Raw genomic sequence first — 27,432 nt, 5'->3', positions numbered from 1 at the left:
AAGTTACGCCAGAACTAGCACCGCCTTGTAGTACGGATGCCGCTTAGCTCCCCTCCATGGGCGGGAGATGCATAGCGCCGCCATGTTGTACGGCAACTGGCGTGCGGTCCGTGCCTGGGGGCCTGGATGCGCGTCAGCAATCCCCAATAGTGCCGCGTAAAGCTCTTTTGGGAATCGCTGTAGAAACAAATGCAAATGAGAAAGGGAGCTGCAAAGGGCCGAGGTGGGACAAAATCAACTTTTTTCGTTCTGAGGGGCGCTAGGACACATTTAGCCTAAAGAGCACCAGTTTTGTTGTTAGTCGTGGGTTTAGATCCCAATTCAGACACTTGTAAATTAGGTGACCTTTGAGGAGTTACTCTCTTTAACTTTCCCTTCTTTTTTCTTGTCTTTCATTCAAAGCACAAGGTTAACAAATTGGATTAAAATCCAGTATCTGCTAATTATTAGCTGTGTTACTTTGAGCAGGTCTTTAAATGAGTTATGCCACGATCAAAGGCACAATAAAATTAAAGCACTTAGCACAGATCTTGTCCAAAGCAAGTGCTCGATAAATGGTGGCTAATCTTATGATTATGTACAGAGCTTCACATAGGTAATAAAGTTTGAGCTGTGCCTGAAAAATGAGGAGGAAGGGGGGGAAAAAGTCCCTCTAAAATAGCACGTAAAAGTTTACATTAAGTGCCTATGTATATATATATTTTTTGAGACAAGAGTCCTTAGCTTTCATTATATCGTCTAGGAGGTTCATGACCTCCAAAAAAGTAAAGAGCACTTTGTCTGGGCCCTAAGGAAAAAATGCTAAAAAGGGCCTTTAAATTTTTATCTTAGGCTCCTTGCAAACACACTGAGAGAGAGTTGCATGCTGGAGTATTGGGGGATGCCCTTAAAAAATACACCCACTCCTAAGGAAGTGAGGAAGGTAGGAGCACGGGATCTACAATGAGGCCTCAGCTGTTCCAATAAAGAGCTCTTCACAGTTGTCCCAAACGGGCGAGGGAGCCAGGCCTTTGTGCTCACATGTCAGTCAGTCCTGAGCCTGCATGCCCTCTGACCAGGGGTGAGGCAGTTTTTTGAAGCTGAGAGCAATGTCTAGTGAGGGAAGCAGCGGCGAACCTGCTGCATTGGTCCAGAAGTGGGAATTTGAGTAGAGCATCCTACTATCCTTTCAAGTTCCCTTCCAGGTTTCCCAGCCTGACTGTTGAGATGAGAAAGCAGGCAAGTGACTGAAGGCAGATGCCCTGTTCATATTAGAGATCTGTCCTGGATGGTGAGTCTTGTTAATTATGTCATTCCTCCCATCTTTGTCACCACACCAGATGGAAGGCTCTAGTTATATCCTGCCCTTTGCTGACTCTCAAATAGCTGCTTCTCCCCTGACCTAGTCATGAGTTACTTCCTCCCTTCCAGTCGTTCACTTTTTGTCCTTCTGGAATCCCTTTTGTCTCTATACCAGGCATTGGACACAGTCACATGTGGTTTTTGAATGAGTGAACAAATGAGTGCATTTACTTGGAATATATATTCTCTCTCTAGAGAGACTGGGCTGGACAGATGAGTATGGCAACAGGAGATGGGAAACCTGACCCCACTGTAGTACTGTTCACTTATCTTTCCACGCCCCCCTGTACCCCAAGAGAAAAAAGAACAGTGGTCTCACTGCCATAGTTTTCCCTCATCACACTTAACCCAGTTCTATAAGGTGACTTCTCTTCTCTTTCAATCTGTATTTGCATTTTTCTCGATCAGTCTTGTCAGAGATGTGGACATCTTATTAGACGTTTCCAAGAACCTCATTTGTTTTTATTAATCTTTCTCTCAGTTCCCCATTCATTGACTTCTGTGTACTCTAACTAAACATTCCATAAACTTTTGTGAGATTGAAATGAGATGAACTTACCTCACACTTTTTTTCTGGCTCCGACTAGGAAACTTTGAGGTTTAAAATTCATTTATTTGAGAGATTTTCCATAAAAGTTATTAATCTCAGTGTGGTCAAATGTATCTTTACTGAGTGTGTGCTTTTTGTGTCTTGTTTCAAAAATGCTTTTCTAGGGTGCCTGGGTGGCTCAGTCGTTAAGCGTCTGCCTTTGGCTCAGGTCACGATCCCAGGGTCCTGGGATCGAGCCCTGCATTGGGGGCTCCCTGCTCCGCGGGAAGCCTGCTTCTCCCTCTCCCCCTCCCCCTGCTTGTGTTCCCTCTCTCGCTGTGTTTCTCTCTGTCAAATAAATAAATAAAATCTTTAAAAAAAAATGCTTTTCTACTCAAAGGTCTGTAAGATAATCACCTATATTTTCTAGCAGTTTAAAGTCTTGTTATTGACTCATTTAGAGTTGATTTTTGTGTATAGAGTGAGTTAGGGATACAATTTTCTTTCTTTCCATTATGTATAATCTTTTTTTCCAACTTCACTTATTGAATACCCCCTTCCCCCCAATCTGATATCTTAGCTGTGTTGTATGCCAAAGTTCCATACCTGTGTGGGTCTGTTTCTGGCTCTTTAGTTTATTCCACTGGTCACTTTGTCTTTTCTTTATTAGTTCCACACGCCCTAAATTCTTTAGTAAATCCTAACTGCTAGAAGTGCAAATATGCACTACCTTTCCTTCTTTTTTGGAAAGAAAGTTCTTGACCTTTTCTCTCTCCCAGATACATTTTAGAGTCAGCTACTCTGAGTTTTGTTTGCATTTGCATTGAATCTGTGGGTCAATTAGAGGAGAATTAACGTTTTTATGATACGAAGTTTTCATAAATATGAATATAACATCTCTCAACGTATATTTAAGTCCTCTTTTTTTAAAAAAGATTTCTTTTTTTATTTATTTGAGAGAGAGAGAGAGCAGGGGAAGGGGCAGAGAAAAAGGGAGAGAGAGTCTTAAGCAGAGTCCGTGCTGAGCACGGAGCCTGACGCAGGGCTTGATCTCAGGACCCTGAGATCCTGACCTGAGCTAAACCAAGTGTCGGATGCTTAATCGCCTGCGCCACCCAGGCACCCCTCTTTAAGTCCTCTTTAGTATCCCTTAATAAAGTTTTATAATTTTTCTATAGAGATTTGCATGCTTTTTGTTAGATTAATTTCTAGGTTAATTAAAAGTTGACATTTTCTGATTCTGTTGTCTTTTAAAGTATGTACTCTAGTTTTTTGTTGCTGGTATATAGAAACGCGATTGCTTGTATATTAATTTTTCTTTCAGCCATCTTGATAAATTCTATTATTTCTAGTAATTTGTATGAAGATTCTTTTGGATTTTCTAAGATTTGTTTGAAGCAGTAATTTTAAATCTTTGCACATACAATACATATATAATTTGATAAATTTTCACAAACTGAACACACCTAGGTCAAGACACAATATTATCAGTACTCCAAATGGCCTCTCTGCATACTCCCATTTGTTTCCCCTCTTCCAAGGGTAACCACTATTCTGACTTCTACCCCATAGATAAGTTTTGCCAATTTTTGTTCTTTATATAAATGACCAATATTCTTTGTAGCTGGCTTCTTCTATTCAATCTTATGTTTATAATATTCATCTACATATTTTTAAAATTCTCACTGCTATATAGAATTCCACTGAGCAAACATATTACTATTCTTCTGTTGAAGGGCATAGGGTGGTTTCCAAGTTCGGGTTATGAACAGTACTGCTACTGTAGTACATGTATTTTGGTGAAGATAATGTATACATTTCAGTTGGGCATAAACCTAGAAGTGGAATTTGTGGGTCATAGAGTATGTATGGTAGGCAGAAGGCTAAGAATTCTAGGATGGCCCCAGTGACTTCTGTCGCATGGTGATAGTCTCAAAATTATGTTATATTACCTGGCAAAAGGGATTTTGAAGATATAATTAAGGTTACTAATCAGTTGACCACAAATGAAGCCAAAATTAGAATTGGGCTGAAGGAACATGATGCAGGACATCAGCAGCTTCTGCTGTGCTGAATAAGAATTCAAGGTTGGTGGTTTTTTTCCTTTTGGTACTTTGAAAATAACAGTCTGTTGTTTTTTGGTTTTCGTGGTCTGTTGAGAAATCAAATTCTTATTTTTTCTTCTTTAAAAGGAATTTGTCTTTTTTTTTCTGTGCTATCTTTGGGAACACTTTCTCTTTAGGTTTGGTTTCCATTAGTTTTACTATGATGTGCTTAGGCAAGCTTTTCTTAATTCTGTGAGGTTTGTAGGGTCTTTTATATCTGTATCTTGATATCTTTCATGAATTTTAAGTAATTCTCAGCCATTATCTATTCAAATATTGCTTTTGCTCCATTCTCTTTCCTTCTGGGACTCTAGCTCCACACTGTATTCCTATCACTGTATCTCTAGGTCTCTCTTCTAGTTATTAGTTGCAATATAACAGATCACCTCAAACGTAGTGGTATAAAATAACAACCATTTTATTACGCTCATGGTTTCCATTATGCTCAAGGTCTGGTCACTAATTCCAGCGTGGGGGAGGGCAGGTGGGAGAGGTTTCCCTACACCACCAAGCAAGTCTCCGACACCAGCCAGATGTCCTACAATTCAACTCAATTCCGAGAGTGTCTACCTGGAGATAGCATCAGATCCCACAGGTCAAGGGCTCAGTTCCACAAACTGCCTTTCACTTCAGATGCCACTCATGAGTCCAGGTTGTTACCTGTTTTTCTGACCAACTGGCTCTAAAGCAGAGGTTCCCACGACTCCCTCCTTGGGTTTGATTAATTTGCTAGAGTGGCTCACAGGCCTCAGGAAATCCATTTTCTCACTGGATTACCAATTTATTGCAAAAGATATTAAAGGGTACAAATCAGCAACCAGATGAAGACATACATAGGGTGAGGCCCCCCAAAAAAGATCTTTTGTTCCCATGGAGTTTAGGCCTGGCACAGTGGCACATGGAAGTGGTTCCCCCACCAATTCTGTAATCGCATGGTTGGTTCTTCAGGCAGCCAGCCCCTAGCTTTTGGTGAGGCCCAAAAGTCACCACGTTAACAGAACAAAAGACTTTATAGCCCTTATCACTTAGGAAATTCTAAGAGTTTTAGGAGCCATGTGTCAGAATAAGACCAAATATATATTTCCCATTTTATTTTATTTTATTTTATTAAGATTTATTTATTTATTTGAGAGAGAGAGAGAAGAAAGTAGGAGGAGCAAAGGGAGAGGAAAAGGGAGAGAATCTCAAGCAGACTCCCCGCTGAGCACAGAGCCCAACGCGGGGGGCTTGATCTCACCGCCCTGAGATCATGACCCCAGCTGAGATCAAGAGTCAGAGGTTGAATTAACTGAGCCACCCAGGTGTCCCTATATTTCCTTTTTAAAATCATAATATCACACACCAAAGATTCAAAGGCAGTGGATTTATAGCCTCACCTCTTGATGAATAGAATATCAGTAATTTTAGGATTGTATTTTATTTATTTATTTTTAAAAGATTTTATTTATTTATTTGAGAGAGAGCGAGAGAGAGAGAGAGCACAAGTGGGGGGGGGGCAGGGAGAGGGAGAAGCAGACTTCCCGCTGAGCAGGGAGTCTGACACAGGGCTCCAACCCATGACCTGAGTTGAAGGCAGACACTTAACTGACAGAGCCACCCAGGCACCCCTTTAGGATTATATCTTAAAACTACCACAGTTTCTCACCCTCTCTTTAGTATTTACTATTGTTTTGTTTTTCAGTGCTTCATTCTGCTTTCTTTTGACCTGTCTTCTACTTCATTCTCTCTTCAGTATATTTAATGCACTATTAAACGCATTGAATGACTTTTTAATTTCAGTTATTGCATTTTCAGTTCTACTCTTTCCATTTGTTTCTCTTTTTATGCTTCCCATTATATGCTAATTTTTCAATCCTGACTTCTATTACCTTGAGTGCTTGAGTATATTCAGCATAATTATTTTAGTGTTTTATGATTGATAACTCCATTATCTGAATTCCCCACAGATGTCTTTCTTTTGTGATATTTCTCTTGGCTTTTGTTATCTTGTCTTCTCATGTGCCTGATTGCTTTTTATAGATTTCAAGATATTTTATATAAAATATTAAAAATAATTTAAAATTTTGCGTATCAACGCACATGTAAATTTTAGAATCAACTCGTTTGGCTCCAATAAAAATTTGGTTGGCATTTTTATTGTTCTATATTTATATATTAACTTGTGGGGAATTGACCTCTTTATGATGTTGAGTCATTGTATCACGGGATGATTCTGTTTATTCATCTCTATTTTTAAAGTTTTATTCATATAGGTTTTACACTTTTCTTATTAAGTTTATATATAGGTGTTTTTTAACTGTTTTCTTGCTACTGTAAATGGCTTCGTCTTTTTCATTACTCCATTTAATTGTTTTCTTTTTATTGAAGGCTGTGAATTTTTATTAATTTATATCCTGCTATCTTACTAAATTCCCCTATGATTGGTATTTAACTTTTTATTAATTTTTGGGTGGTTTCCAGGTATATTATCCAGGTATATTCCCTCTTCCTTTCTAGTTCTTATGCCTCTTGTCCAGTTCCATTGGCTGATCCTTCAAATGCAGTATTAAATAGTAGTGTAGATAATGGGCATTTCTCTTTTTGTCCTGACATTAGCAAGAAAGTACCTACTAAGTTTTGTGTTAAGAAAATAGCCATCAATTTTTATTTGTGTTTTTTTTTAACCATGTCAAGAATGGGTTTTGAATGTGTTAATTTCCTTCTCAGTATCTGTTAAGATACTATTAAGTATTAAGATCTATTAAGAATAATTCAGCTGATAATTTAAATATTCTCCTCAGATCAATTAATATAGTCAATAATATTTGGGCAGTGGGAGAAAGGTGGGGGACCTTTTCTAATTTTCACAAAGGCATCATGGTGTTCCTGTTTCATTGACTATTTCTCTGCCTGGAATGCTCTTCCCCCAGATATCTACATGGCTTACTCTCACTTTCTCTGCTTCCTTACTCAAGGTCCCTTTTTCAGTGAGGCCTATTCTAACTCTCCCATTTAAATTGCTCATTTCTGTCCTTCATTGCCCTCCCCCAACCCCCCCCCCCGCCACTACCCTGTACTGTTTTTCTGTTTTTTCTGCACTAATCACATTCTAACATACTATACATACATACATACGTGTGTGTGTGTAGTGTTTTTGTTTTTTTTAATTTTATTTTTTTATTTTTATTTTTTTAAAGATTTTATTTATTTATTTAACTGACAGAGAGAGAGAGAGAGAGAGAGAAACAGCGAGAGAGGGAACACAAGCAGGGGGAGTGGGAGAGGAAGAAGCAGTCTTCCCGCGGAGCAGGGAGCCGATGCGGGGCTCGATCCCAGGACCCTGGGGTCATGACCTGAGCCGAAGGCAGTCGCTTAACCAACTGAGCCACCCAGGCACCCCTGTAATGTTTATTATACTTTGTCTGCCTCCATTAGAAGTATGCTGCATGAGTAGGGACATTTTGTCCTTTTAAAAACTTTTTTTGATGGATATATTTTCAATACCTAGAGCGGTACCTGGAGCATAGTAAGCACTCAAAAATATTTCTTTTTAATGAATGAATGAGATTGGAGTCAATCAAAGAATGGTGAGAAGGAGCATTTGGACTTGAGCTTCCTATTCAAATAGAACTTAAGAATTTCAACATTATTTCTAGATGAGGTTATAGAGGTAGTCATTGAGATACATGACAGAAATAGAAAGACTTTCATTGTAGAACTTGTATACACACTTTGTCCCATTATTGGGTGTCACACATTGTAAAGCTCCATGAATTAATGCATTTTATTAATCCTGTGATTATTTGTGAATAGCTGAATTATATCACAGTGCATTTTGTGTATTAAAAGTTTTAACTGGTTCAGTGTAAACATTTCAAATATGTCATAGTTTTGGTAATCTTGCTTTGGCAGGTCTTCATTATTAAATTTATACCTATCTTCCTCGACTTACGATGGGTTACATCCCAGTGAACTCATCGTATGATGAAGATATGGTAAGTTGGAAATGCCTTTAATACACCTAACAATACATGAACATCCCAGCTTAGGCTAGCCTAACTTAAATGTGCTCAGAGCACTCACATTAGCCTATGGTTAAGCAAAACCATCTAACACAAAGCCTATTTTTTCATAAAGTGTTGAATATCTCCTGTAATTGATTGAATACTGTACTGGAAGTGAAAACCAGAGCGGTTGCCTGGGTGCAGAATGGTCATATTTGCGTCAGGGGTTCACCCTCATGATGGTGCAGCCCACCGGGAGCTGCGGCTGCTGCTCCTGCCCAGCATCATGACAGAGTACCCTACTGTGGATCGCCAACCTGGGAAAAGAGCCAAATTCAAAATTCAACGATGGTTTCTAGTGAATGTGTATCTCTTTTGCACCATTGTCAAGGAGAACCATTGTCAGTTGGGGATGTTCTGTACTGGGAACCGCAAGAGAAGTAGCAGAATGGTCCGAGCTTTCCTGGATCTCTGACAGGCCCTGCCAGGGACCCATGGCTCCCCTTACCCTGGAGTTCTGTGTCTTCTGCCTTCTATCCTGCCCTTGTGCTAATTGCGTCACCTGCATCTTTAATGGCCTTGCCATTTGAGCTCTCATTTAGAGATGATTTTTGCTACAAAGAGTTAAAATATCAGAGCATTTTAACCACTCTAAAGTTTAGAAATAGGAATTTGAGACAAATTAGATTTTTCTAATAGAAATGTTCTGAGCCTAATGCCCTAAAGGGGAGTAAGGAAACCAATTAACTTTAATTTAAATAATCATGTCTTAAGTAGCAAATGAACCAAGTTCTATTGTTAAAGAACAACTGTATTAAATCCCTGAAAGGTTAGCTTCAAAATGGCATTAATGCAGTGGTTTCATGTCTTACTAATGAAGTAAGTTTCCGTTGGTCACTGTAACTTCTGTTTGTTGTCTTACTGGGCATTGTTACTGAGAGGAGAAGGGGGAAATTCAGAGCAAGGATAGAATAATTGTGTGAAATTGCCAGTGATGTTCTTCTTGGTAGTAACTTTTTTTTTTTTAAGTGACAAAGAGAAAAGCTAATAATTTTATTCCTGGGAAAAAAATAGTATAAGAAAATGTGAGAAAAGCTTGTTTTCTTACTCTAAAACTTAGGTATATGGCATATGACTATCTGTTTGTAGTTGTTATTTAAAAATAATGTATTTATGATGACTGAGATCACTGTTTATAACTACAACGACTGAGTTTCAGCCAATATTTATAAATATTAAGGCAACCATCAACGATGTATTAATAAGGTATTATTATGCTAAAATCTGGCATTGGGCTAATGTCGAAGATGCATTTTTTCAAAGATTTATTTATTTGGGGGGGCAGAGAGAGAGGGAAAGGGGCAGAGGGAGAGGAAGAGAGAGTCTTAAGCAAACCTCCCGCTGAGCACGGAGCCCAACTGCAGGGCTCAATCTCACAACCCTGACATCACGACCTAAGCTGAAACCAAGAGTTGGACGCTTGGCCTAGCCAACTGCGCCACCCAGGCACCCCTGAAGATGCATTTTGGATAAGCTTATGTAATTGAGTAGAAAGAACATGAGTTTGGCAGACAGACAGAATAAAGCTAGATCATGGAAGTCTTTAAATGCTATGCTCCAAGGCTTGAAACTTTATTCTTATGCTTTCTCTGCATCATCCTCTTCATGCGCTGCCTTTGTGACCTTAGGAAAGCAGGTTAACCTCGCTGAGACTCTCTCTTTACCTATAATATGGGGATAATAAGCCTATGTAATGGGTTATTACATAGCAGAATTAACAGAGGTAAAGCATGTGACTGAGGCTGGTTCACAGTGGGATAAATAATAAATGGCGACCTTAGGATTGTTGCCTAGAAATGAAACGCTGCTTTCTGCTCTCCTTTATTAACCAGTTTTGCGTATCACGCATCAGTATCCCAGCTGGTGCTCTACTAATGTTTGCTGTGTTCTTGGGGGAGCCTTTTAATTTTCCTGGTGCTATTTTGTGGAAGAAGTCTAAAGAAGCCACTCCAGAATTTTACCAAAATGGAAAATGGCATGGCTTGACAGAAAAGGGCAGAAGCCTTTAAAGAGTTGGTACACAAAAACCTTGATTTTCCTGGAGCTACTTTTTTTCTTCAAAACAGCCACTGCCTTGGCTGGCAACATGACCTGTGCCTTGATCCAATTATTTATGCAAATCAAGACTTTTTTTTTCCCCCCTGTGAAGGACTTGGTGAAATGATGCTATAGAAAAATCCAGTGCATTTCCATCATTGCAATACTATTTTGTAGCAAGAGGAAAAGGATTTGGCAGAATACTCCTCCACCTCCACACAGAGAGTACATAATATCATGTTTGTGTTGAAACTTTTTCTTCCAAAATGTCATAACCCTATACGAAAGAGAATTAAAATCCTGTTATTTTAATTTATATCTAGCCACAAGATAAGTAAAGTTATCATTGAAATTCTAATTAAATGGGATGATTGACTAAGGTAGCACATCAAAGAAGAGAAGTGAATATGATAAGTCGGAGACTTATTAATTAGTCTGCGTGGAAGAAATTCCAGGGATGTCAAGCTGAGCCTGCTGCAAGCAGAAAAAAAGCAGACAAGAAAACGTTCATTTCTTTGAAGTTAGGAACTGAGATAGTGATGGAGGTAATTGTGTCTGACTGGATCCAGTAATGAAGAGCGGTAAATCAGACCTCAGAATCGAAGGAAAGATTCAAGTAACGAATGTGGCTGCCCCCCCCGCTGCGAAGAAACAGAATGCAGAACACACTAATTGACCCAGCCTATTTCCCAGTAGTTCTCTGTTATTATTTATTAATTTTTAATTTCTGAATTATTTACGTCCTGGGAAATTATTCTTGACAGCCTGTTAGGTGTGCCAGAGTTAATGGAGGATGAAAGGACTGGTACCCAGAATTAGCAGGGCTGTAGTCACAGGCTGCTGGATTTAATGATTTGGGAAAGAAAAATTGATTTCACACAGCGTGTCACTTTATACTACTTTAGAGATACACCAGCTATTTGATTAATTGAGGAATAACCAATTCAAAGTATATTTGAAGTGTAAATGAGTCACACTGCTCAGCTGTTTATTTTTCCCTCTTTCTGAAAGATCTGAATTTTCTTGAAGCCGATGATTAAAAGCAGATGAGGACACACTCACATGCTTTGAATGCACACCTGTTTGATTCGTATTAAACTCAGAAGGGAAGAGAACCCTGATCGAGGAGAGAAGATATTTTCACTTTTCTTCTTCTTTCTAATCTCTTCATGTGATTTCTTTACTCCAGCATGTGGCATAGGATTAGTTGCAATCTGCATTCCTTAAGAACAAGGCTTGAGAAAATGTCCCTTGTTTTATGGCCTGTGAGCAATGAGCACAATCAGAAAGAAGCAGTGCTTGCCAATGAACAGAAGGAACAAATAGAAGAAAAATGTGTTAAAACAATGACTTTAATGAACAAAGGGAAGAAGATTAATCTATTAGGAAAATGAGTGAGGCAGAAATACGCCATCACCATCTAGCCTAAAAGTTCTGCATCATTTATGGCTTCTCCCTTTCTGGCCAACCTCATTAGCCTTGTTGGGTCTACTTCTGACATCTTTGTTCATCTCTCTTTGGCCGAGTGCTCTAACTGGTCTCCTTAAGTCAAATCTTCCTCCTCCACTATAATCTATGCCAGTGCTTCTCAACGTTGAATGTGCAAACAGACCACTTGGGGACCCTTGCTTCTCTGTAGGTTTAGATTCTGTGGGTCTGGGACACGAGCTGAGATTCGGAATTTCTAATAGGCTCCCAAGTGAAACTCATGCTGCTGGCCCTAGATCAGGACTTTGAGTAGCAGGGTCCTATCTACAAAACTCTGATGAACTCGCGTTCTTTAAAACACTGCTTTTAACCACATAACTCTCTGATTCAGAAACCTGAAATGATTTCCAGTACCTTCGATTAAATACAGATTCCTAGCCTGGCATTCATGACCTTCCTAGTATGATCACAACCTGTCCTCCTGGATATAGCCTACATTTCCCAGCGTTCTGCTTTTGTTTGTGCTACTTCGTCTTTCTGAATGCTTTTATCTTTGGAAATTCTGCCAGTCCCTTGAGGCATATTTCTAATATCTCCTTATACTTCCTAATATCTCTGATGTTAAGTCTTCTAACCTCCCCCCAACAAGACACGAGTTCTCCTTCAAATTCTTTTTCATACTTTCGTCTTACTTCTTTCTTGCTTCTTTCTTACTTCTTTCTATGTGGTATCTCCAATCTTATTGGTATTTAATGTACTTATTTCTCCCTCTGCACACACCAGATTGTGAGTTATATTAGGGTGGGGACTGTACTTTATCTTTGTATCCTTCCCAAGTGAAGGTGCAGAGCACAGAATGTGTATCTAACAAATATTTAGTTAAACTTAACTATGCAAAAAGTTTCCCTCCATGGTCATTCCTATACTTCCAAACTTGTAGCATCTCTGGAATTCTTTAAAATAGCCCACGAATTATGATTTTTTTTCTACATTACTCTCTCATCCATTCACTTAACTGTTTACTCATAAGCACTTGAATGTTCTCATTGTGCCAGGTGCAGTGGCAGGGGCTGCAAATATAGAAGTGAAACCACAGTCCTTGCCCCTTAAGATGCCCTCCCCCAACACATACCACATTTTTACATCCTGCTTCACCACTTTTGTCTTTCCTAACTCCAACTCCAAAATATAACCTTAGATTTAAGCTATATTTATTCACCTTAATTTTTTTTTAAGAAGCAAAACTCTCCTTGATAATTCTTGTAGCTGTTATAGGTCCAAGCATCATTACCTTAGAATATGGACTGCCTTGAATCCTGAGGAACTTCCTGCTCTTTTTTCTTTTTTTTTAATTTCATTTTTTTTAAAGATTTTATTTATTTATTTCAGACAGAGAGAGAGAGAGCAGGAGCGATGGGGAGGGGGAGGGGGAGAGGGAGCAGGGACTCCTCACTGAGCAGGGAGCCCAATGCGGGGCTCAGTCCGAGGACCCTGGGATCATGACCTGAGCCGAAGGCAGACACTTAACTGACTGAGCCACCCAGGTGCCCCCTTCCTCCTCTATCTTGACTTTGTATATATTCATTCTCCTCTCCAAAGGATTTAAAGATCCTTAAAGCCTTGGCCGTTCAACCACAATTCCTACTCTACTTGCCCCATACCCGTTTTTCAGCATTGTACTAGTTCTCAAACGATTGCTTCCTCCTGTCCTAGGCTCCTTAAGGGTGAGGCTCCACACTGTATTTAACAAACTTACTCCAGTACCAAAATTGTTCTCAAGTTATTTTCCCTTCCTTTCTTCTCTTTTTCTCTTTCCCTCTTTGTGTATCTCATACCCTTACCCTACTGTACTTCCCATCCTTAACCCCTATACCCTAGAGAATCCAGAGGGAAAAAAACATTTTCAGAATCTCCTAATTTTATATCTACTAGAAAGATTCAGACAAAAATAAACCACAACAAGCAATTGTGTCATAAAATGTATGACAGGAAAATGTCCAAGGGTCTAACTACAAATAAAATAGAGACAAAGGAAATTGTACTGTGCTTCTTTAGTGGCAAGTAACAGAAGACAACTCTTGCTAACAAGCAAAATGAGAAAGGATTCAAGGGTTGCTCAGAGAATAGAAGATAGAATTCAATAAAGTTAAATTTAGGTGAGCAAGAATGCCACCCAGTAAGAAACTGATTCCTTAGTGCCCATGCTGGGAGAACCTGCTTGTGTCTAGATCTTAACATCTCTCCTAAGAATTGACTCATAGGTAGAGTTACCCAAAGAAGGAAAAGGATTGGAGCTGACCCATTCCCCTTAGGAAGACTTGTTATGGATTCCTGTATCCCCAGAGCTGTTTGGCTTCCAGTTCTTCTTGAATCCTGGCTATTCGGCTTTTTCTTCAATTGATTTTTATCACTGGTAGCCGAAAAACTAAGTGACAAAAGAGACAGTGACAATAGCGAGGGCTCAGTAGAAGTTCGCTCATCAACCACATGGTGTAGCAGAAGTGAATTTTATACAATCTACCGGGTGAACTCCCTAGTCTCTCAATACACAAGGATTTTACCTTAATGCCTCTACTCAAGGTTTCCCATCAGCCTAGGATGTCCCTCTCCTTACTGCCCTTCTCACTTGCTCAATGCCTACTCTTTTCTTATTTTTTAACATTAATATCACCTACAGAAGAGAACCAAGTTAGTCTAAGTTTTATTATGAAAAATCTCCATGTACATCAAAATGAAAAGAATTCTACAATGAAACTCACCAACGTTCTGCTGGAATTCACTAACCGTTAACATTTTGCTTTATTTGCTCTAGATATTTTCAAAGTAAATTTGACATCATGACACTTCCCTGCCAAACATTTACCGTGCAACCCCTAAGAATAACGATATACTCCTACATAACACAATTCCACTGTTATGCCTCAGAAAATTAATAGTAATTCCATGTTGAATTCATCCAATTGTTTCAAGAAAGTCATATATATATTTTAAACCAAGATCGAATCAAGTTGTTCACTCATTGCATTTGGTTGTTAGGTTTCTTTAGTCAGTTTTCATATAGAGCAGTGCACTATCCTTTTTATCATGATGTTGCCTTTTTGAGAGCTGCAGGTCAGTTGTCTTGTACAATGTCTCACATTTTGGATTTGTCTGATTATTTTTCTCATGCTGTCATTTAACTAGCTCCTCTAGCTCCTATACTTTTGGTAAACTGAAAGTTAGATGTAGCGGTTTGATTAGATAAATGCTAAACCTTTTTAGCAAGACTACTTAGGAGATGTGTACTTCTCATTGCATCATATCAGGGGTCACTATTAGTGTTGCTAAGTGTGATCACTTGGTTAAGGTATGGCCCCAAGATCACTCCATTTTCTTTCTTTCTTTTTTTTCCTAAAGATTTTATTTATTTGACAGAGAGAGACACAGTGAGAGAGGGAACACAAGCAAGGGGAGTGGGAGAGGGAGAAGCACACTCCTGGCTGAGCAGGGAGTCCAATGTGGGGCTCAATCCCAGGGCCCTAGGATCATGACCCAAGCCGAAGGCCAGATGCCAGCCCCCCATTATGTATTAATTGTCCCTTATTTTGTTAATAATATCTATATTGTACTACTTTTATTTTGTATTGTGGTAATAGTTTTGACATATGTTTTTCTCCTAGATGATGATATCCTTGAGGGGAAGATTGATATTTTATTCATTTTGTCATCTTTAAGTTTATTCAGAGGAAAGAAGCAAGGTATAAATGTATAAATAAAATGCATTTCATTTATATTTGGAACTCTAATGTCCAACATATAGAAGATTCTTTATAAGGAATGATTGAGCCCTGGCTGCTCCATCCCTCAGAGTGGTCTATCAGTGAATGAAAGAATTTTGAATTTACTCATTTGTCATGAATTGTTTTCACTGACTTTGGAACCACAGTTTCAAACAGCTGGTAGCTCCACATCAAACAGTGGGATCTGGAGGGATACCCCTAAAGATCCATGGCCCTTCATTGCTGATCAAGCCCCTACACAAGTCTTATATCGAGAGGGTTATTTTCCTGGGGTCTGGGTTAAAAGTAGTTCAAATATTATCCAACATATTCAGCTCATGAGACTAGATAACTGTCTAAAGGAAAAGGCAGATTTTTACTGTATAACAGTTCCAGAAGACTCATTGAGAACAACCTCCTTAAGAAAAGGCAGTCAAAGGAAGTTCCAGTGGTAGTATATATTAACATTACTTAAAAAGTCAAAACCTATAGCTAAGATGAAGCAAAGGGAAACCATGGAAAGTCTTTGTTGGGATGTTTATAGCTGATATCAACATAGGAATAAGGAACAGTTTGAAGTTCTAGTTATTAAGGAATATTACAAAGCAAAAAACATTATGTTCTGGTGTAGAAACAGACCAATGGAGCCGATTGCAGAGTTCAGAAGTACATCTTCGTGTATACAGGAATATGATATTTGATAAATGTGGTGCCACAAAAAATGGAAAAAGATGGCTTGTTTGGTATATGGTATTAGGAAAACTGCCTCATCAGCTGGAGAAGAAGCTGGACTTTTGACTTAAACCATACAAAGATGAATTCTTTCTTTTTTTTTTTAAGATTTTATTTATTTATTTGACAGAGAGACAGAGAGAGAGGGAACACAAGCAGGGGGAGTGGGAGAGGGAGAAGCAGGCTTCCTACTGAGCGAGCCCGAGGCAGGGCTTGATCCCAGGACTCTGGGTCCATGACCTGAGCCAAAGGCAGACGCTTAACCGACCGAGCCACCCAGGCATCCCCAGAGGTGAATTCTAGATGAATTAAAAACCCAACAGAAAAGTTGAAAATACAGAGTAAAAGAAAATGAAGAATATCTCTGTGACGTTTATTCAACCATGAAAACACAAGTAATAAATGAAAAATGGATGATTTAACTACATCAATATTAAGACTTTTTTTCTTGTTCAATGAAGGATACCTAAAACAAAGTTAACAGGAAGAGAATAGTTGCAGCATCAAAAGCAAACAAGAGATTAATATCTAGGTCATTGCTGTCCACTAAAAACATAATGGGAGCCATATGTGTAACTTAAAATATTCTAGTAATCACATTTAAAAATAAAAAGAAGTGAAATTAATTTTAATAGTTTATTTTACCAATTAACCCAAAATATTGGCATCTCAATATGTAATCCGAAAAGAAAATTATTAATGAGATATTTTTAGAATTTTCTATACTAAGTACTTGAAATCGTGTGTGCTCTATACTTACAAGACATCTCAATCTAGACAATAAATTTTCATTGGAAGTACATGATTTATATTTGTTTTCATACAAAGTTGATTCACATGCCCCAGTTATTCCAAACATACTTAAAATTTTTCCAGTAAGTATACTAAGTTCCAAAAGATATCTTCCTTTAGTATTTGCATTCATGTTGACAAAAGTGGTTTATTTTTAGAAGAATTAATTTGACACTGAAGCAAAAGCATATCAGTTTAGAAAACTACATTGATCCAAGTTTAGTAAATTCATTAACTGTTGTGAGTACTTAGTATTATCAACATTGAGTTCAGTGGGGGTATTGCATAATTTGAAAAATAATTCTAAATTTACCAATATAACAAAACATTCTTCAAATTTTTTCTCATGAGTTCTTTTTCTTTTTTGCAATCAGATTACATAATGGCATTCATTACAGTTAGCGTCTCCTGCACTTTGACTCATATTTGAAAAATGTGTAAAATCATAATTGTCAATTTGTATTATGAAGCATTTCAATCTCAACAAAAATTCTTGTACCTATCTAGCTGGTCAAAACCTTTCTTTTAGAGTTTTAAATTTAATTAGTTCATATGTAGTTTGATATCTGTGGGAAAATATAAATCACACTGCTGTTTTCTGGCTTAGCTTATCAAATATTTATAGCAAGCATTCCTCTGTTTCATGAAAATCTTAAGTTGGACTTAACAGTATCTTTTTATTTATTTATTTATTTATTTATTTATTTATTTTTAAAAAGATTTATTTATTTGAGAGAGAGCACACGTGCGTGAACAAGGACGGGGCATGAGGGAGCGGTAAAAGGAGAGAAGCGGACCCCCCCATTGAGCATGGAGCCAGAAGTGGGGTTCAGTCTCACACCCCTGAGATCATGACACTGAGATCATGACCTGAATCGAAATCATGAATTGGACACTTAGCCGACTGAGCCACCCAGGCACCCCAACGGTATTTTTTTTTTAAATCCTCCCATGACTCTATCAACAAGCACTGACAACAAACACTGACAAGATCACTAAAATTATAGTCTTCTATTTCTTTTGACAATGCCATAAGTTGGAAATGACTCGTAGCATTTGTACGTATATACCAAATAACTTTTAAGCAAGTATACCCATAACACTTTTCATAGAGTCTGCTTCAGAAAACTGAGCACCAATATTTTCGATATATTATACTTTGGAATGAGGCAGTGAAGGAAAGGCATTCCAATAAATCTGGATTTTGGGCCTAATAGAAATGGCACTCTGTGTCATGTTAGAAACACAATTTTTATGTCTAGCTGAAATTCTTCTTTGAAGATTATAAAAGATTAAAAAATATCTGCACCACAAGTTCATTTCCCCCCCTCTGATTTGATAACACTTCATAATTTTGAAAGTTCCTTGAGAAACAAATATACCAAAGTATTGATGGACAGTGTCTCTTATGTTCACATGACCCATCCAAGGTTAAACAAAAGTACTTACAATTTGTCAAATTATGAATCAATCGATCTTTGATATTATTTTTTAATTAATTAATTAATTTGACAGAGTGAGAGAGCAGCAGAGGGAGAGGGAGAAGCAGGCTTCCCACTGAGCAGGGAGCTCAATGTGGGGCTCGATCCCAGGATCCTGGGCCGAAGGCAGACGCTTAACCAACTGAGCCATCCAGGCACCCCTGATGTTTGATATTATTAGAAAGGTCTGTGGGCAATTATTTGGTGGCTTAGTTGTGATCTTTCACTTTTCATAGAAAATCTTAGTCTTTTCTTCAAAATTTTCTAGCACTATTCCAAAATCATTTCTTTAACTACATCTGTCAAAAAATGATTTTCTATTGATTGATTCATGGATGCAAGAATCTGAAACATTCTTTAGCTGATTAATCTTATAAACTCAGATTCTGCTAAAAACCGTTGAGTTTTTTTGTTAGACATTTAATTCCCACTTCAAGCTAATTTTACTGATACTTTTTTTACTATCAAGAGGAAATTTCGGGGGCGCCTGGGTGGCTCAGCTGTTAAGCTTCTGCCTTCGGCTCAGGTTGTGATCCTAGGGTCCTGGGATCGAGCCCCGCATCAGGCTCCCTGCTCCACAGGGAAGCCTGCTTCTCCCTCTCCCACTCCCCCTGCTTGTGTTCCCTCTCCTGCTGTGTCTCTCTTGGTCAAATAAATAGTTAAAATCTTTAAAAAATTAACAAAAAATAAATAAAGACACTTGACTTACTAAAAAAAATTTCTTATCAAATTAACTGTGTATTTGCTTAAAATATCTCTTCATATTGTCCAATTTATTACTTAAAATATTTTTTTATAAAGCAAATAATTTTCTTCATTCTGCTGTGCTGCAGCAAATTTTAGTTTCCATTCATTATAAATTTGTGATATACTTCTAGTCCTTTTTTTTTTTTTGGCCCAGTTGTAGTCCTATTGTCTGTATCTCCACTTGATTCTGCATCAGAGTATGCCTTTATTTCACGCTTAACATCAGTTCATTTAGTTTTTAAGCTAGAAAAATGACTTAATTATATTAGAATTAGGATAGTAGGTATTTAAATCTAATTAGCTCTCAGGCAAAGGAAAAGGAGGAGAAGTTGTTGCCAGCAGACATGCCTTTAAAGAATAGCTAAGGGACATCTCCCTAAAGGTAATGATAACAGCAGGCCTAGAACTGCAGAAAGGAAGAAAGAAAGGTGGAATGGGTAAAAATAGGGGTAAACATAATAAACTGTTTCTTCATCTCATGGGTTTTTAAAATCATGTTTGTTACTTTCTATTAGTGTTCTATATTGCTGCTATAACAAATAACCACAAATATAATGACTTAAATAATGCAAATTTATTATCTTACAGTTCTTAAGGTCAGAAGTTTAAAATGCGTGTCACTGGGCTAAGATCAGGGTGTCATTGGCACTGTATTCCTTCTGGAGACTCTAGGGGAGAGAATCCATTTCCTTACCTTTCCCAGCTTGCAGCGACCACCTGCCTTCCTTGGTTCTTGGTTCCCTTCCTCATCCCAAGGCCAGGAATTTGGTCAAGTCCTTCTCACACTGTCATTTCTCTGATTCTCTCCTGCTTCCCTCTTCCACTTTTAAGGATCTTATGACTACAGTGCCCTCACCTTGAAAAGCTAATATAATCTTTCCATTTTAGGGTCAGCTAATTAGCAACTTTAATTTCATCTGCCGCCTTAATTCCTTTTGCCATGTAACCTAACGTATTCACTGGTTCTGGGGGTTAGGTTATGGACATCTTTGGGGCAGGGGATGTTATTCTACCTACCACAGGATTTAACTATTATGCCATCAGATGTGATGCTTAGTGTATATAGAGGAAATACTTAGGACATTACATTTAAAAGGTGGGGAGGGATAAATTATAATGAGAAAAAAGCTAAACCCAAAGGTTATATAGTACATTTTTCCATTTCTATAACACTTTTTAAAATAAAAACAATGTAGGAATGGAGGGCATATTGCCAGGGCAAATCGTTGCCAGGCGTTAAGGATGAGGGAGTGGTTGGAGGGAAGTGAACAGTTTATAAAAGGGCAACATACACGGTCTTTGTGAGTCTGGAGCTGTTGAATATCTTAACTGTGGTGGTGGATACATGAACCTACACGGGTGATAAAATTGTGTAAAATTTAATACATAAACACACATACACACACACACGAATGTCAGTAAAACTAAGAAATCGGAATATGATCAGTAGGGTGTATTGATTTCAATGTCCTGGTTGTGGTGTAGGGACTTCAAAGTCAATACATATCTAGAGTACTTAAATTTTTCTTAGTTAATTTTTTGGGGGGGGGATGATAAGTACTGGGTTTAATTTGTATATTAATCTCAGTGTCTCTGAAGGTAGCAAGATATTTTAGGATATTGACCATTTCTTTAGGATCTTAGAAAAGTGGTTGGCAGAGGCAGGAGGAAGGCAGATATAGTTAACAACACTAGGGATCCCTGCAGTGTTGGAATTATATAGTATCTTGACTGTGGTGATGGATACATAATCCTGCACAGATGATAAAGTTATAAAGAACTCAAGATATACACATAGATGCAACACACATATAAATGAGTCCAATGGGGAAATCAGAATACAATCTGTGGATTATATCAATTTTAGTATCCTGGTTGTGATAGTTTTGTAAAATGTTACCATTGGGGGAGACTGATACCGGTCTCTTTCTTATTTCTTATAACTGCACACGTATATACAATTATCTCAATAAAAACTTCAATTAAAAGGGGCGCCTGAGTGGCTCAGTCCGTGAAGCAACCGACTCAATTTCAGCTCAGGTCATGATCTCAAGGTCCTAGGATCAAGCCCCACATTGAGCTCTGCACTCAGCACAGAGTCTGCTTGAGAATTCTTTTTCCCCTGCTTGTGCTCCGTCTGTCTCTAAAAATAAATAAATAAATCTTTTTAAAAATTCAGTTAAAAGAAGTGAAAGAGTAAGAGATTTAAAGGAAGTCAGGTTTCCATAACAGAGTGACAAAATGTTGACACTGGTAGACCATGATAAGTTATACCTGCATATTGTAATCCCTATGGCAACCATTATGAAAACTATACAGAAAATACTCAAAAACACTGTAAAGAAATTGAAATGTAATTCTAAAAAATGTTTGAGTGATCCATGGGAAGGCAAGAAAAGGGGAACAGTGGAAACAGTAAACAAATAAAATGGTAGGCTTAAGACCAAGCATATCAGTAATTACCTTAAATGTTGGTCTAAATGTACCAGTGAAAAGACAAGAGATTGGTGGAGAGGATGAATTTGATTATCAATTATTGTTTAAATGGATATCACTGTAACTCATGCTGTTTGCATAAAATATTCAAAGAATATATATAGTGATCTATATAGTGATCTTTCTTCTTCCTTCTTGTGATATGATAAAGGTGAGTAATTTGCCCAGGGTCACCTCTCTATTAAATGGCAGAACTAGGACTTGAACGCACTGTTGTCTAACTCCCTAATCCATGCTCTTCATCCATTGTGCTGTATTGTTTCTTTTGGCTTGATTGCCCTTTGTATAGTTAAACACGGTGATGGAAGGTACTGTCAAAAACTGTTTATTGAAGGAGAGGGAGAAAGAGTAAGAAAGTAGGAGAATTAAGAAGGGAGAAAAGAAAGTGAGAGAGAGATAAAAAATCCATGAGAGATGAGTGATAGAATGAGTGCCATGGTTACTTTGTAGGTTGCTTAATCCCATCAGAGCCCTGGGCTGTTTCTGCCCTCCTTTCTTCCAGATCTCTTGCTGGTGAATCTCTGTGGCTGAACACAACCATAGGGCATGTGAGTCTGATATGCACTACACAAAGGTCAGTTTCCAACAGCACAGGTTAGGATGCAGAAGCAAACTCTTTCACACACCACATCCTCCCCTTTCTTGACTTTTTGCTTTCATTTTGGTGGGAGCATATCCTCTCTAGCTTCTTGAGAAAGAGTGCATGGAAATTAACTTTTTGAGAACTTGCATATCTGAAAATGTCTTATTCTTCCTTCATATGAATGTCTTTATTCAAATGTCCTTTGATAGTTTGGCTGAATCTCGAATGGTGGTAGGAATACTTTCCTTGAGAATTTTGAAGGTGTTTCTTCCTTGTCTGGTTGCAGTTGAGAAGTCTAAAGTCATTCTGATTCCTGATCCTTTGTATGTAACTGTTTTTCTCTCTGGAAGCTCATAGGATCTTCTCTTGGTCCCCAGTGTTCTGAAATTCACAGTGATATTCCTGGATATAGTTCTACTCAAATCTATTTGGTGGAGGGGGCACTCGATGGGCTTACCAAATTATACAATTATGTGTGTTAATTATTGAAATATGGATAAATTGTCTTTTGGAAAGGTGCACTCGAGACTTAGCACAAAGCACAATAAATAAAACATTGGAAAGTATTAATTCCATTTGTTTCCCATAAAAAAAATGAAAAAAAATCATGAATTGTATTATAACTCTCATAGGTACTACAGGACTATAAAATGGCAATTTTGCCAAGGGGCTCTTTGACCTTAATTAACCCTCAGCTTTCTTTTCTTCCATCCTATTTTCTCTCTTTTCGTCCTTCTCCCAAACATGTTTCTTAATTCCCGGTACGTGCCAGCCTCCGAACTAGTGACTGGAGCTCTGTGAACAAGGCAGACACCGTCCCTGCCTTCCTGAAACTGTCTTTTGGCAGAAGGGAAAAGTAATGACAACATGATTTACTGTGTTAAGAATATGAAAGAGGAGGACTTGCCCCAGTCTCAGTTGTAATGTGTGAGCTGAGATTTGAGAGGAGTAACAAAAAATGTTGATTAAGCAAAGGGTAGATATAGGGGACCTGGGAAAGCCTACCAGACCTAAGGAACAGGGAATGTAAATGCCCAAGGGCATCTTTGGATGACCAGAGCCAAGAGACAGAGGCAGACAGAGACAGAGACAGATCAGAGATGAGACCAGGCAGAAAGCAGAGTCCACATCATGCCTGGTTGTAATATTCACTCCGAAAGAAACGAACTCCTCACAGCAGAAACACAGGACGGTACATTTACTTGCTTAACAATTGAAATGGTCATCTTGCTTCAGTATGACAGTGCATTTCAATGAAAACATGTTAGTGGGCACAAAAAGTGATCTATCTATCTATCTATATTTTAATTGTTTAGACTTTTATTAGAATACATGATACTGTGAATCTAAGAAGATCGACCGCCGCATGTATCACAGCCTGTATCTGAAAGTGAAGGGTAACGTGTTCAAGAACAAGCATATTCTCATGGAACACATCCACAAGCTGAAGGCCAACAAGGCTCGCAAGAAGCTTATGGCTGACCAGGCCGAGGCCCGCAGATCTAAGACCAAGGAGGTTTGCAAGCGCGCTGAAGAGCGGCTCCAGGCCAAGAAGGAGGAAATCATCAAGAGTCTGTCCAAGGAGGAAGAGACAAATAAAACTCCCTGTCTTTTGTCTGTACATAGTGGCCTCCGCAGTAACACAGATCAGTTACTCAATAAAACCAACCTTTATCTGCTTAAAAAAAAAAAAAAAGAATACATGATGGGATTTGTCACCAATGAAAAAGAACAGAATCTATTAAGGGTACCCAACACCATCTATTGTGCTATTTGCTAATGTATCTACCTCCTGATGTTTTTGTTTTGTTTTGTTTTAATCACAATTCAGTGTTTAAGAGATAAAGCTTTTTTTAACGTTCACTGTTGCTCAATAGCTGAATGCATGTGCTGTCCTAGATCATGAGGTTAGTGGTGCTTATTTCAATATTAAATAAAAGGATTCATTTTCATTGAAGCAAGCAGGGAATTAAGCTTACAACTTCAATTACCCATAATTAATTCCCCACACTGCAAGCCATGCAGTTTGCATTTAAACTGCCAATGCCCAACGGATAACAAAAATCTATTTTGATCACTTTTTATTTTCATCATTTAAGGAGTACATCTTATTTCAATTAGGCACATGCATTTTCAGATTATAAGAGAGTACAAGTACTCCTAAAAAACTAGGCAATTGGAGCAGGGGAGACTTTTAAGCATGACAAAGAAATTCTAAGATCTTTTAATTTCTTTTGCTTTTATTGAAGGAGCGCCTAATATTGTGTTAGAATCAGCTACTTTATATACATGAACCCAATATTTACAAGCAGATGGATAATTTCCCTAACTTTATTTTTCCTTAAGCACTAAGCTATTCTTTGGTGGCTTTTCACCACCTGAGAAAAAGAAGGCAATTGAGCACATGATTTAAAATGAGGTAAATTAAGTCCTGCCTCCAAGCCAACCCTGCTGGTCGGGCAGCAGGCATAAGGACCAGAGAACTCTTCAGAGAGGGGCACTTGACCTAGAGATGGATTAGAGAGACTGAGCTCATCAAGATGTTCCACAGTTTTTGGACAATTCAGAGCAACAGAAAGAAGCCACCACAATGTCACCAAATAAAATACACAAACCAGAGTTCTTAGAGGTAAAAAGAGGTGCTTGGAATTAGGTTTCATCAGCAACAGGCAGACCTGTGTGGCATGCAGAAAATAAGCTCTAAGAAGCCTCATCTTTCAAGTTTTAAAGACATTCGTTTTCTTCCTGCTTGTAAATGTTAACTTTTGCCTCCAAATAAATCTCATATTTCATAATAGAATTGGCCATCTTACAGTAAAATCTCATTTATGTGGAACTCAATGAAATGAACCATAAATTAACTGGAATTAGCTTCCACACTGACTTTCAGGAAAAATAATGGAGTATCAGTCCTTTAATAAAAAGTAATGACTACAATGGCATGTTCTAAGGTTCAGACATATTTATGCCACGGCTGTATAATGTCCAGACATGTCCAGCATCTTGATTCCCATATCTTACAAGATCCTTAATATAGTAGTAACATACTAAAAAAATTAGATTCAATGCATTATACTTCTCATTTTAAGAAAACAAACCAATATCAACCAATATATTTTTGAATGATTCTATTAATAAGAGTTGAGGCAGAAAGGATTTTCTTGCTAAGTGAACCTTAGTGATTAAAAATGGTAATAGCCATTCAGCCTAGTATTCAAGCATTCTTATTAATCAACTTTTTCCATCATTAAGTAAAAATATATACAACGTTGAAAGGGACCCAGCTCTCAAATTCAACCAAAAGAGTTTTCCAAATGCAAGGAGAAAAGGGTTGATTTCGCTGGATATTAGTATACAAAACAAACAAACAGAAACAGATTTCATGCTCCTGGGGGCCAAGAGTCACATCTACTAAAATCATTTAACATAGAGACCCCCCACTGACCCTACCGTATGTATGCTCGATGCATTGTTATTAGTGCGGCCAAATGTTCCTGCCCTGGGACATCAAATTTAAATGATTTAATAAGTGATTTCTTTTCACATGACAAACTTAGAGAAAGCATTAAAACAATTTTTTTATTGCAGTTTTTGTTAATGAGCCCTTCTGATAAGAGGTAGAGGAGAAGATTTATTTTGCTTGGGAATGAAGAACAACTGGGTCACATTCATTTCTTCATTTCTGGCTTCATGATATTTTTCAAGGTCATGCCTTCAACAATAAAGGTAAGTCACTCATTTTAGACTCTTTGTTACCTTCCTGCTCAACACCATCTGTTAGGCATGACCTCTCTCACTTCATTTAAGGCTTTGGCTCCTTTTCAATGGTCTGCCATTGCCATCAAGCAAATTCAACCCAGGAACTTTATTGTGGCATCATGCAAATGTAAGTTCCCAAGGACAATGGATATTATTAGCCCAAAATATCCCCACTGGACCACACAGCTCTGAGACCCACCCCCTAGTCATAGATAGCCACAGGGAACAAAGAGAAGAGAGAAACCTCAAATTCGCTTGGAAAGATAGGCCAACCCTGGAGGTCTTGGACAAGGAGCAGCTGAAAGCCTGACAGATTTGCTATTACACAGCTGTTCTTGCCTGGGAAGAGGAGCAGGGAACACACATACTGCTTTCCAAGATTCTGTAAGTGATGAACTTCTGAAGGCAACACATATCACCAGCTAAAAACATCTGCGTAAGTATACAAGAACTCAAAACAGACTAGATTGGAAAGTCAATGGGATCCTTGCTTGCTTCACAGTTGGAACCGGAGGCTATCTCAAGGTGAATAGTCAGCCAAAGTTTGGGCATGGGCCACTGTTCACAACAAGTAAAAGAGACACTGTTTATGACCATCATCTGTTGCCTAAGCATTTTTGAGTGTTTTTTCCACTGGAGGTGATGATCTTGTACTCCCTGGCTCTGTGCTCCATGTTACCAAATTACTATGTTTGAGGCGAATACCTAGTTAGGGGTGCAGACTTTGGCAGTGCAATACCAGCTCATTGTGCATACCCTGAGAGTTCAAGTGACTTAAAATTAATCATAGTCATAACACTAGATAATAACAACACAGCCTTGACCTCAGGCCTGTTATCTGTTCACTCTAGAACTTTTCTCACTTTACCATGCTAACTATATAAATCATCCCAGCATTTAAGATAGATTGCTATCCCTCACTGTGATAGGTGGAGCAATGCCCCCCCAAAATGTCTACACCTTAAACCTTGGAACCTATGAATATGTTTTGGTACATGGCAAAAAGAATTAGGTGTGCAGATGGAATTAAGGCTGCTGATCAGCTGAGTTTAAAATAGGAAGATTGTCCTGGATTATCAGGATGAGTCCAGTGTAATCACAAAGGTCTTAAAATGTGGAAGAAAGTGGTAGAAGAGTCAGTGTCAGTGTGCTATAATGTGAGAAAGACTTGATTGGACATTGATGGCTTTGACAATCAAGAGGGCCACCAGCCAAGGAAAGTGGGCAGGTTCTAGAAACTGAAAAGACAAGAAAATAGATTTTCCCCTAGAACCCCCAGAAAGGCAGCGCCCTGCCAACATTTTGGGTCCAGTGAGATTCATTTCTAACTTCTGACCTCCAGCACTATAAGTTAATAATTTGTGTTGTTTAAACTACTAAATTCGGGGCACCTGGGTGGCTCAGTTGGTTAAGCGACTGCCTTCGGCTCAGGTCGTGATCCTGGAGTCCTGGGATTGAGTCCTGCATCGGGCTCCCTGCTCAGCAGGGAGTCTGCTTCTCCCTCAGACCCTCCCCCCTCTCATGCTCTCTCTCTCTATCTCATTCTCTCTCTCAAATAAATAAATAAAATCTTTAAAAAAAAATAAACCACTAAATTCGTG

General features: G+C 38.3%; 1 protein-coding gene and 1 long non-coding RNA gene across 2 annotated transcripts; both read left to right on the top strand.

Annotated features, from left to right (window-relative positions):
* Positions 1-77: 77 nt before the first annotated feature.
* Positions 78-15,241, top strand: LOC113925305. Its single transcript, XR_003520973.1, has 4 exons — positions 78-223; positions 1,185-1,270; positions 7,867-7,949; positions 15,143-15,241. It is a non-coding gene; the product is annotated as an uncharacterized LOC113925305 (long non-coding RNA).
* Positions 15,242-23,411: 8,170 nt separating this feature from the next.
* On the top strand, positions 23,412-23,852 carry LOC113925519 (60S ribosomal protein L19-like; the record flags this gene model as incomplete). Its single annotated transcript, XM_035726334.1, has 1 exon — positions 23,412-23,852. A coding segment is annotated over one exon (441 nt), but the record flags the coding sequence as incomplete, so codon positions are not given.
* Between the last annotated feature and the right edge of the window lie 3,580 nt (positions 23,853-27,432).

The sequence above is a fragment of the Zalophus californianus genome, chromosome 2, assembly GCF_009762305.2.
Source record: "Zalophus californianus isolate mZalCal1 chromosome 2, mZalCal1.pri.v2, whole genome shotgun sequence".
In the NCBI taxonomy this organism is placed as follows: Eukaryota; Metazoa; Chordata; class Mammalia; order Carnivora; family Otariidae; genus Zalophus; species Zalophus californianus.
The sequence above is the reverse complement of the archived record's forward strand: the minus strand, read 5'-3'. Positions and strand labels throughout refer to the sequence as shown.